The sequence below is a fragment of the Mastacembelus armatus genome, chromosome 1 (assembly GCF_900324485.2).
Source record: "Mastacembelus armatus chromosome 1, fMasArm1.2, whole genome shotgun sequence".
Classification (NCBI taxonomy): domain Eukaryota; kingdom Metazoa; phylum Chordata; class Actinopteri; order Synbranchiformes; family Mastacembelidae; genus Mastacembelus; species Mastacembelus armatus.
In genome coordinates this window covers 20,235,842-20,247,780 of record NC_046633.1, presented here as the reverse complement: position 1 = coordinate 20,247,780, position 11,939 = coordinate 20,235,842, and the positions used below count along the sequence as shown (strand labels likewise).

General features: G+C 44.0%; 1 protein-coding gene across 4 annotated transcripts in view; it reads right to left on the bottom strand.

Moving 5' to 3' along the window:
* Positions 1–617: 617 nt before the first annotated feature.
* The window catches only part of crebbpa (CREB binding lysine acetyltransferase a), a 39,513-nt gene continuing 28,191 nt past the window's right edge, over positions 618–11,939 (bottom strand). For all 4 annotated transcript variants that reach the window (XM_026302462.2, XM_026302463.2, XM_026302465.2 and 1 more), the window contains 12 exons: positions 11,259–11,339; positions 10,210–10,266; positions 9,586–9,663; positions 9,431–9,498; positions 8,771–8,921; positions 7,917–8,063; positions 7,700–7,813; positions 7,367–7,532; positions 6,492–6,659; positions 5,053–5,214; positions 4,628–4,909; positions 618–4,408 (listed from right to left, as the gene is read on the bottom strand). In XM_026302462.2, the coding sequence (XP_026158247.1) occupies positions 1,949–4,408; positions 4,628–4,909; positions 5,053–5,214; positions 6,492–6,659; positions 7,367–7,532; positions 7,700–7,813; positions 7,917–8,063; positions 8,771–8,921; positions 9,431–9,498; positions 9,586–9,663; positions 10,210–10,266; positions 11,259–11,339 (3,934 nt within the window). In that variant the 3' untranslated portion in view covers positions 618–1,948. The remainder of the gene's footprint in view (positions 4,409–4,627; positions 4,910–5,052; positions 5,215–6,491; positions 6,660–7,366; positions 7,533–7,699; positions 7,814–7,916; positions 8,064–8,770; positions 8,922–9,430; positions 9,499–9,585; positions 9,664–10,209; positions 10,267–11,258; positions 11,340–11,939) is intronic.

Here is an 11,939-nt window from a genome sequence, read left to right as displayed (position 1 = left end):
TGAGTGTGTGAGGTTGTTTGTCTCTATGTGGCCCTGTGATGGACTGGGGACCTGTCCAGGGTGGACCCCTGCCTTTCACCCAAAGAGAGCTGGGACAGACTCCAGCAGATCCCCATGACGCTAGTTAGGAATAAGCAGGTATAGATAATGGATGGATGGATTTAATCACAAGCAATTAAATGGATTATAAACATTGAAAAATCAAAACAGGACAATTTATGATTTAAAACATTTATTAAAAATGCTATATGTTTATTTATAATGTCCTGTATTTGTCCTGATGGACAGCTCTCTGGCTTTACCTCCTATTACTAAATCATGGTATGGTCTGGTGCAAAGACTTCTCTGAATCCATGGTTGGCCCATATTCTCATAATCTATATTAAGTATGGTTTAAATAAGATGTTTACCTTTCAACACATCCCTGCAAATAAATGTTACAAAACCTACTTAGCCTTTTTTCCAATGTCTGAAATGTGAGCACATCTGTTGCACAGCTACATGTAACAGCTTCAACTCTTAAAATACTTTTCTGACCCCATCACTTATTTCCCACGCACTGTTGGTGAGCTTGTGATAAAACACTGTTGAAACAAATAAACACAAACCAACAGGAGTGATGCCTCAGTATTTAGTCAACAGAGTACTGGAGTTCTTCTGTTGCACACAGTTTATTTAACAATATGGTATATAAGTAAGAAATGAGTCTTACCAGTTTATACAGTGATTCATTCTTTCTTCCTTATATTTATAGTATTTTGCTTAACTTGATTTACAATAGGAGAAAAAGCAAATCCCCCTAATTCAAGTTTTTGTGAGAGGAATGAGGGTTGATAAAACATTTAGTTTTCCTCAGGGTGAATCTTAAATGTGCCTTCATCCCCAGATAGCACACAACTTAGTGTAAAGTTTAGAGGATGGGGCCTCATCTGAGATGTAGCCAACAAACAACCGATGATCATTCCACCTCAGCTTAGGGGGCTGGTCTCTTTCTCACACTCTCTTTACACTTTACAACATTTGTATGACAAAAGTATGACAAATTCTTTTTAATGTCAAATCAACAACTTTCTACACCTGCAATACAGATTTTTTTTTTCCAAATTCCAGGCCACTGAGACATAGGTTGCAGTCTCTGTTGTCTGTTGGTGAAACCAGGAGCTGGGTTTCTCTTAGTGACTGTGAGGGTTTGTGTCAGTGTCTTCATGTGCGCCCGCATACATGCCTGTGTATACACAACCTGTCGTAGTCCATTTCCTATTTTAATACAACTGAGTGCTCTTCATAACACACAAAGAGGAAGGGAGCGGTCTCTGTCCCTGAACACATCGTCTTGGAGTAAGGGTACAACACTAGATTACAAATGCCAGGAATGACAAATTGAGAAGAGAACAAAAACCTGGCCCAATTCAAGACAACTTATTTTACAGTTTTAACACAAAAAACACTTTCAGATTTTTTTTCCAAAGGTACAAAATAAAAAGATATGAATAATATAATGTAATTGTACATTAAAAAAAGAAAAGAAACGAGAAAGGCATGAAACCATACCAAAAACAAACCAAAAATAAATTGAGTATTGGACACATTTGGTCTCAACCAAAAAATATATTCTTTGCGATTTAAATTTCATTTCAGAAGCGACTTGCAAATCTCTCAACACCTTAAGGAAGAAATACCCATCACTGGGTTTAGGAAACAATTACATTTCCTAGAAGTGTTGACTTTTGTTGCTTGCTTTTTTTCCTTGACCAAATTTTCTTTTTTCTTTTTACATTTGAAACTTTTTACATGTCAGTACAAAAAACCGTTCTCAGCCTTAGAAAGAACAAACAAAGCCCTCTAATTGGATAAAGAGGGATAAAGAGTCCAAGGGGAAACTAGCAGGAAAAGTGGGAGGATGGGTCCCTGGGAGTGAGATTGTGTTCTTTAGTTCCCAGCAGAAATGCTACAATCCCTCCACAAACTTCTCCAGAGTGTCCCCTGTAGCATCTCCCACCATCCCCAATTCACTGTTTAGCCCCCCTCTATTGGGTGTGTTAAGCTGCGGTAGCATGGCGCTCTGTTCTGGTGTCCCCAAGTGTCCCTGCTCCATGGACTGCAACGGGCCCCCGAGTCCTCGGTGTGGGGAACCCGAGTGTGGTGGGTGCTGGGGTGAGGGTTGAGGCTGATTCTGGACCTGGGGTGAGGGACTGGAATGTGGCGGCTGCGGCTGCGGTTGCTGTTGCGAGGGCGGACAAGGGGACTGGACTGGTGCGGGAGAACGAACCTGGTTGCTAAGGGCATTGGCCAGTGCAGGCTGGCCAGGGAGGTGGGCTCCACCCTGGGCCTGGCCAGCCAGCAAATGCGTTTTGGGGCTCATTGGGCTGGGCTGGGCAGGGGAGCCCATCTGCTGCTTGAGGACGGCCTGCTGCTGCTGAGGAAGTTGTTGCTGCTGTTGCTGCTGCTGCTGCTGTTGAAGCATTCGTTGATGCAGCAAGTTCTGGGTGGAGTCCATTCCCATACCAGACTGGGCCATCTGAGCCATGGGTGGGAGCTGGCCTATGGGCCCCCCAGCTGCTCCTGTGCCTGCCTGCATGGCTATTTGTTGTTGCTGTTGCTGCATGCGGAGCTGTGAGAATGTAGCTGCTGCACCCTGCACCTGAGCGGGGAACTGGCCAGGGTGGCCCTGAGCCATCACTCCCTGCTGCTGCTTCTGCTGTTGTTGTTGCTGTTGTTGCTGCTGTTGTTGTTGCTGTTGTTGTTGTTGCTGCTGCTGCTGCTGCTGTTGCTGTTGCTGTTGCTGCTGCTGCTGCTGCTGCTGCTGCTGCTGCTGCTGCTGCTGCTGCTGCTGCTGCTGCTGCTGCAATTGCTGCGGTTGCGGTTGCGGTTGCTGTTGCAATTGCTGCGGTTGCGGTTGCTGCTGTCTTAAGAGATGATGATGACGGTACATCTCCTGGTACTGGGTATTCATGATCTGCCCCTGAGCCCCTAATGCTGCCATGCCCTGTGCAGGAGGCTGCTGGGGCTGCTGAGAGGGCATCCCCGGCCTCTGCACTGGCCCTCCAGGGATGGCCATGGCTGGCATGCCAGGCTGTTGTTGCTGACCGGTTTGCTGCTGCTGCTGCTGTTGCTGCGGCTGGTTGGCATGATACTTGGCTGTTCGCTGTTTGATGAAAGCGGCCATTAGCTGAGGGTTTGATTTGAGGATGTTGAGGACTTGCTGCTGTTGCTGTGGCGAGCTGGGAGACTTGAGGGTGCGGAGAAGGTCCTGCAAGGCATTGGGGGCTATAGCACCAGGTCTCTGGGGTGTTTGAGGTCGGACACCGGGCTGCTGTGGTATCAGCATCCTCTGGCCTGGCTGAGGTTGCTGCCCTGGGGGCATCATGGGTCGCTGTATGGTCATTGCCTGCTGTGGGGTCTGGCCTGGGACAAGGCTTGGTTGTTGAGTTTGAGCTGCCTGCATGGGCCCTGCAGCTCCAGGCCACTGTCCTGGGGCCATGCTGGGTGGCATGACCTGTGGTCCCCGTGGGCCTGGCACCATTTGCATTGGTGGTTGCATAGGTCCGGTCATGCGCTGTGTTTGCTGGGGGTTCATGGGCAAACCATTCACCCGGTAGTTCTGCTGGTTCTGCTGGGCCTGTGCCATCATCTCGATTTGCCGTGCCATCTTGACGGCAGCAATCGGAGGCTGCTGTTGCTGTAGCTGCTGAGGTGGCTGGGGTTGCTGGGGGACAGGGGACTGCTGCTGGTGAAGAGGGGAAGCCTGGGGGCCAGGTTTACCCTGGGACACCGGTGTTTGAGGTTGGCCATTGCGAGGAGCGTTGGGGAAAGAGGGGGACATAACACCAGCTGAGTTGGGAGTCTGTGGTTGATTGGAGAGTGGCTGCTGGGGCGTCTGGGGAGTGTTGGGCTGGGCATGGGAAGTGGGAGTGCTGGGGGCAGCTGAGGCCGGGGGGGAAGGTAGTGGCATGGTTCGGCCTTGCATACTGGCCATTCTTCTCCTCATCAGCTGGGCCTGCTGGAGTCTGTGCTGCAGCTGCTGTTGGCGAAGCTTGTGCTTGATGTTCAGACAGAACGGGACAGGACACTTGTTCTCCTGACAGTGCTTTGCATGGTAACAGCATAAAGCAATAAGTTGCTTGCACACAGGGCAGCCACCATTGGTTTTGCGCTTGCAGCCCTTGGTGTGTTGAACCACTCTCTTCATCTTCTGGCAGGATGGTAGAGAACAGTTGGCGTTGCGACACTGACAAGCGTGGACCAGGGACTGGATGCAGCGTTGTATACTTAGGCGCCGGCTCTCCTGTGGGCTCTTTGAGGCCTCTCCACTCTGGCTGTTGTTGTCGTCGTCCAGCCCGAGACCCCATTTCACCATCTGGTGCTCGTGGCCCTTTGTATTATAACAGTTGATGCAAAGATCAAAGTCCTGAGAAAAGGGAGAAAGGGGGTCAGCGTTTTTAATGAGTCTAACCAAGTGTGATGAACAGATTTATCAAAAGTTTTAAAAATAATCTCTGATCTTGTCTATCCATGTAATTCTACATTCATTCTAATGTCTAATCTGTACATTTAAAAACACATGATTCTGTTTTAGACACTGACACACAATACACTCCAGTGTTAAAAGAAAATAACAGCAACTCACCTCACACACTGTGCAGTGCCAGCGAGTCTCCACATGGTGCTTACACTCGTTGCAGGTGTAAACAAAGCGGTCCTGTCCCTGGTTGTGCAGCTCAACCAGCATGCACATGGTGCTCCACTTGCACCTCCTGAGGGAACTGAACTCCCAGTGCTTGTCCCTGGCTAGAGTCAGGAAGGCATCACGGCCATCCATCAGGTCACACGAGAGCAAGGGGTCAGGGTCAACAATGGGAGGCAGAGTGTTGACCATGGGACCAGAGTGCAGATGGATCACAAAGAACACCTTCAGTAGACAGAAATAAAATGCAGAAATTCAAAAAAGTCAGAGAAGCATGAGTGAAAGCGACAGAGGTGATTAAACATACCCATAAACAGAAAAACAGCTTTTACAGGTTGTAAATTATACAGAAACAAAGCAATCCTGACCTCTTTGTGCTTCTCCATGGTGGCGTACAGTTTTTGGGACAGATCATTGGCTACATTCGGCATCCCAGGCTTCTTCTTATTGGCTCGGCTAATGCTGCTCTTGTTTTTGTTGGTCTTCTTGTTGTTTTTCTTCTTTGCGTTTTTGCTGTCGCCTGGTGTACCCTGAAGGAGACACGCAGTGACAGATATTAAAGAAAATAGCTAGGCACAAGTTGAGAATTTGCAATAGCTATAAAATTAAATTCTAATCTAATCATATTGTCACATATTATTACATATTGTCATACCAGGTTGCATACTAACAGATACTCCAATGGGGCTTTTCCACTAGCACTACTTGGTCGACTTTTTTTTGGTTTTCCATTAGGAAACCTACCTGGTACCTGGTAGCAAGTACTTTTTTAGTACCTCCTCAGCTGAGGTTCCAAGTGAGCTGAGCCGATGCTGAAATGTGACGTTAACAGACTGAGGACCCCCAGTTGGACAGGGAGTGACGTCACTAGAGGAGTCATGAGCACGACATCCAACCGGGTCACACACAAGAATCAAACCCACCATTTTTAAAAACCGGCAACAGCAACTGTTGCAGCAGCTATTGTGCTGCACTAATCCGTCCCATCTACATTGACTGAAAGGCTCATTATGCGCGTCTTTGTCTGGTCGTTCAGTGCGTCTTTTGTGTTCTCAGGTAAATCACATGACTATTCACCCTCAGACACACCCTCTTGCATATGGCCTTTCTGCACAAAAAGTGTCTTGATGAAAATTTAAATCAGTGTATTGTTTACTGTGAATGTGTGAACAAGATGACATTCACAGCACTCTGAAGTAAACACTTTAGCCTACAACATGCTGGTCTCCAAAGTCTTGTGAACCAATGTTCTGTTTGTGTTTTATGGTCTTATTTCAGTGAGTAAAAAATTGTAGTTTTTCACTAGCCATGCATAAACACTTTTTTCTCAAAAACACAATCATGTATAAACTTGCTGCTCACATATTATTGTAGCCCATTTTGTGCTCATTACAGTGTTATTAGACTTTAGACATTAATATGTTTAAAAGACACTGAAAAAAGCACAAATGTCAGGACATGTCAAAATTTGTCCAGGCCCCCAAAACCCCCTCAGACCCCAGAGCGTTAAAATTTTATTGTCTTTAGCGAGGCAAATGGCTAACTCCCAAAACAACACCGGGGTCCTATGAGGAGGTACAGTAGAGCCAATGGAAAAGGGGCATAAACGCATAACATCAGTAATCATTCTACTGATGAAGATATTGGCTATCTTCACTATGCCATTAGTCTTTCAATATGTGTCACCTTAGCCCACCTTCACAGTGTGATGGTAATGATTTTCTAAAGCTCAAGAACTGGTAGCATACAGTCGATCTACAGAAGTTGTGACGTAAAATGGCTTCTGAGGCCAACCCAATGTTCTAACCTCAGGGGTTTCAGAAGCAGCTGTGTTCTCCTCCTTCTTCCTCTCCTCCTCCTCCTGCTCCAGCTCCTTGATGCTCTCCTCCAAAACATTGGGCCAGAAGTCGCCTTCGAAGTATGGCAGCTCATTGGCACTGGTCAGTCGGTCCTCTGTCGCCTGCTTGAAGATGTCCTGAGAAAAAGGGGAAAACAAAGTATTAAAAATGTATTTTACTTGATCGTAATTGAGTATGTTGAGCATTTAATCATTTTGCAAGGTCAAATATGAATAAGTCTCCTGATTAGCAGTAGTTAAAAAAACTCAGCGCAATGTGGATATGATCAGAAACTACCATATTTTCTGGACTGTAAGTTGCACTTTTTGTACTCCTCTGGCTTGTCCTGCAATTCATACAGTGAAGCCTCCGGGAGACCAAAAGAAAGAGCTGTACTGCAGATTTCAAGCTGCTGGTAATAAAGTCTGCAGCTGAAACAAAGTTTGGACTGAGTGTCAGCATTCAGGCAACCTGAGAGGATATGCCGTTTCATCTTCTCCCCGACGCTGGCGCAGACAAATGAATTTTGTAATGCACTTCTGCTTGTTGTTATGCCTAGCCTACATTCTTTATAGGCTAATTTAGACTGTAAATAGTATAATTAGAAATGCAACCTGTACATGGAAACAACTTATATGTTTATTCTGTTCAACTGTTTTTGCTAAAAGTGACGAATATTCCAGAGCGAATTATAGTCAGGAAAATACTGTAATCAAAATTAACAAAATAAATTACTCAAATCTTCGCAGTTTGCAAGTGTAACTTTGACCTTTGTTCTAATTTAAACCATATATTAATAACTAAGCCCTTTCAGCCCATCTGAAAGAAAATTTCTCTTCCTCACTTTGTAGTCATGTAGGATCCTCTCTGCAAAGGCCTTGTCCAGCATCTTCCTGTACCACTCCTGTAGCCTCTTAGGCTTGGGGATCTTCTGATCAGGGGGATGGCAGTGGAAGATGTAGTCGTCTCCTTCACTGGGAGGACATGCCCAGATGTGGCCCTGGGCGTACCTGCGGACAGATGGAGACCAGAAGTCAGATGAAAGACCCAGAGAGATGCTGTAGAGGTTTGGATATCTGTTGGCCTAGAAACGGGTCCCAACTTAAAAATTCTTTTGCAAGACTCTTCTCCATAAGCTTTCAAAATGTAAAGTACAAAAACACACAACGATGCTTACCCGAGTTTTTTGACATATTCTAGATAGCCGATGAGGATCTCATGGTACACTGCTGTTCGTAGAATCCGAGGTCTGAAGAAGTGAATACTGTCAAGGTATGATATGTAGACTCGTCTGCAACGGAAAATGGAGCATTAAACTTTATAAGTGAAGAACCAGCTAAAAATGACCATTCATATACTATCGTGTATCACATTTAATAATTGAATCTACACACCTAGTGTTAGGGAATGGGCAGTCTGACCCATATTCCTGCACATGCATGCCAAAGAAGCAAACATCAACACCATCAATCTCCTCAAATGCGAAAAGTGCTTTGGTTCTGTAGGGAAAGGCCTCAGACATCTCACCCGTGTCAACAAACCTATCATAATGAAGACAAACCAGAAAAAAAAAAACAAATAAAAAATGTGTGAACAGCATTATGTGTGGGGAGCTGCCAACAGGTAGACAATTCTTTACATTGAAATTTTTTAACAATTCTAAAAGCAACTTGTCTTCTTCCAGGAAACAATGTCATGAACCGCTGAAGTTTCCTTACGTCACTGTTTTTAGGGACAATCAAGAGCATAATGCGACGATTAAAATCAAGTGACCTCGAGTCAATAAAAAGCAAACAGCCGTAAGTCCTTCAACATGAAGATAAAAGGTTGTTGTTGAGGGCCCCAGCCCTGAGAGGATGGGATGAGCATGGCAGACTTTGATCTTGTGTGCAGAAACAGTGAACAACCCTCGTACTCGTGCACTCCATCTTGTCTAACATGCAGCTCCTACAATCATACTGAGTGGGTATAAAAGCTTTATAGAGAGCATTCAGCTTTGTGTGGCAGGGACATTAAAAACAAGCTCACGACAAATACAAGCTATGTCAGAATCTACAAATCAAAGGGGGCAAGGCAGGTATTTGTTTGTCGACCATTTGTTTGGTGTCCATCATCTTGTGTCGATAAGAAATAAATAATGATCAAGTAGTAAAAATAATTCTAAGGCTCTTCCTGGAGACTGTTGGCCCTGAGTGGTAAATATTGTCACCCAGCATTTGTGTCTTCCTGCTGTCACTGAAGCTCTCACCTGGCTTTCATGCCTGGTTTAACCTCTACTGTTTTGTCGGAGCTCGCCACCACTCGCACAAACACCTCTCCGGCCTCCGGGTGGTTCTGTCTCTTCAAGTATTTATTCACACGGTCCTCTATGTACATTCCCAGTCGTGTCGACTGCAGCCCTGCAGTGAACAAACACACAGAAGAAATAAAAAACGGTTGATTGAAGGCCACCTAATATAATGATTTGCAGGCACAGAAAAGAATGAAAGCAAAGAAAGAGTTACTTCAAGATGCAGTGGTCTTCCAGTTAGGAACACAAGAAAAGCACTAGAACCTATGGTTAAGACACTAATGGGGGTTTATCTGGGATCAGCAATCTGTAAAGATCGGACATGTTCTCCAGGGCTACATGCACCAGAGGATACAAGTGAAACGGTACAGCTAACAACAAAAAACACAAGGCTGTCACTGCAGGAAAATCACAAATATATGTATATTATTATATATATATATTATTATATTATAATATATGTCTGTGTGGAGATGGATGTAGTTTGGATTATCTTGTGTCTTCGGCACTTGTGAGATAAAACCACAATCATTTATGGACATTTGAAGACCGTATAAAGTACTACAGAGAAAGCTGGATGAAGGATTGAAAAATATCAGTACAGAGAAGAGTACATACTTTTTGCAGTGAACTTGTTTTCCTTTCTTGCTTTTCCACTCTTCTTCGAACAGTTGTCACAGATGAATCTGGAAACAGAACAAGAATTTAAGACTTGTTACAAATAACACAAAAAAATATGAATAGACTTGGAGAAGTTGAGTTCGACAGCTCACCCAGACGGCCAAATGACCTCGTAGTGTAAGACGCATATTTGGTGCATCTTCCGTCCACAATCTTTACATTCAACAAACCTGAAGAAAAGCAAAAACATATGACACTTTCCACATTTGAGTACAGGCCAATATTCATTACATTAAAGACAGTCACTGTCTGGTGCTCTGGCCAGCATTTGTATGAATGTTGATATCCTAACTGGCTCAGGCAGCAGGCAACCCAGACATCTCCACTCAACTTAATGTTCCTCCATTCGTTGCTCACTTGCAAGTGAGCCTATGTGGGAGGTGTAGGATTGTGTGTTTTATTCACACTAACACTAAATGACAACATTAAGACAATGCAGGCATATCCAAGTATTTAGGGACTGTGTTCTCTCACGGCAACAAAAAACTCATTGGACAGAGAGTTGTGTCCAATGCTCAGCAGGGGGCGCTACTGAGTTGTCCTGTGGCTTCACTAAAACCAGTGATTGATCGGCAAGCTCCATAGAGAAAATATGCAGACTGTGCACCAAATGTACAAAACCAAAGCCAGATGTGGGTGGCAGAAAATAACTTCAAGGTGTGATCCAGAAAACTGTTCCCCCTCACTGAAAGGGTGTGAAGTTTGTGTCTACTTACGGTTCAGGGTCAAGTACGTCATTCTTCTTTCGCTCAAACTGGTCTTTTGATATCATCCTAAAGCGATAGGGAAAATGAAGGGAAAAAAGAGAAGGGTGCATAAGTAAGAAAAGCAAACACCTTTTTCAGTGCTTAGCTCTGTGTGTGTTTCATTGCTGGCTGAATCAAAAAAATACACAAAACTACAATAAATGGCCCTGAAGTCAACTAGCGGGCTATTGTTAATTCCTGGCTCAATAATGTTTTCACAGGAGGGTATTTAATTAGTTTTTGCAGCTTATTTTGTGGCACTTAACAATCAGATTGTATGTGTGAGTCGCAATGAGGTTTTGCACCACTGAAAAAGAAGAGAAGAGGCACTCCTGGAAGTTACACATTTGGTGTCATCCTTTAAGGCGTTACGCAAAAATACAGGAGGAGAGAATAGAAATGTATACTCATATCCTCACTGCTGCAGCAGAAGGAACTGAGGCTGAAATTCAACATTAGGGGGAAGCAGGTCTAAAATTTGCAGCACTGCTATCAGCATGGAAGCTCTTATTCATCTTAGACATCAAACATTTAAGGAAAGAGGCTGTTTCTACATCACATCTCTATTTTCGCGATGCCATCCAGGAATGTCATCAAAGGCTGACGAGTCAAAGTCTAATGAGTTAAAGTGAAAATTTTACAAGCAGAAGGTTGTCCAACCGTCAGGATATGCCACAATTACTGTTCAATTTTTTTCAGTTTTTTTTTTTTTAAATGCCTGAAATGAAAAGTAATAGAACCTTAATATTTGAAGATAATCTCATTTTCTACTCTCTGCTGACTGACAGGATCATTAAGTAAAGCCTGTTTGCTTTGATTTTATAATACTATAAAACACGAGGAAAAAAACCATTCACCTATGACCTATGTGGTTGCTGCTTGTAGCTGCCCTGCAGAGGGACATTTCCCTTTACTATGATTATTAGAAAAGTTTCACTAATAATAGGTCACCTATTATCATTTGTTTCAAAACGTAGATATAATTATATAGTTGGTTTATCGATAGCTGGTTTACTTACGTCTGTGGCTGGGCAGGATCATCTCCTAATGTCACACTTTCCCCCTGAATCTCATTAAAGCACTTTTCACAGAAATGATACCTGCAGAAATACACATTCAAAATTCAACACATCCACCCTATAATATATGTAACAGTTCAATGCAGCTCCTTGTGATTTTTTTCCACTGAAGTATAAAAATGCAATATTCAGTATTCAACTACTTGTTGTTATGTGTTCAGTTCAAATGTGCACAAAATGACACTTGTCTTAGGTTTTCTAACAGAGATCAGGGAATCCCTGAGCCCCCATTGAGAGTGTAAATACACTGCACTGCTGGAGCCTCATGCTGGCTGTCAGGCTCTGCTGTATCACTACTACTGCTGTGTTCAAGTGCCCAGTGTGAAAAAAAGGGCTGTAGTTACACAGTTCATACAGCAGGCGGTGCAAGGAAACATGGTGTAAACAGTTACCTCTGTGTTGAAAGACAGCAGATAACAGCAATGATTGGCAATGCCGTGTGTGGCCTTCACTAAAGTGTTATATTTTCATGTCACACAAGAGCGGAGGCAGGAGGAAAAGCAAATTCACTCAGTCTCTCGACAGATGCTTAGAGAAAAATAGTAAACATGTAGCTTTGCTCCAATTCGCTCTCTGATACTCTCTTTGGTTTAGGGTCTTCAGAGTGTTTATGTGCAATGC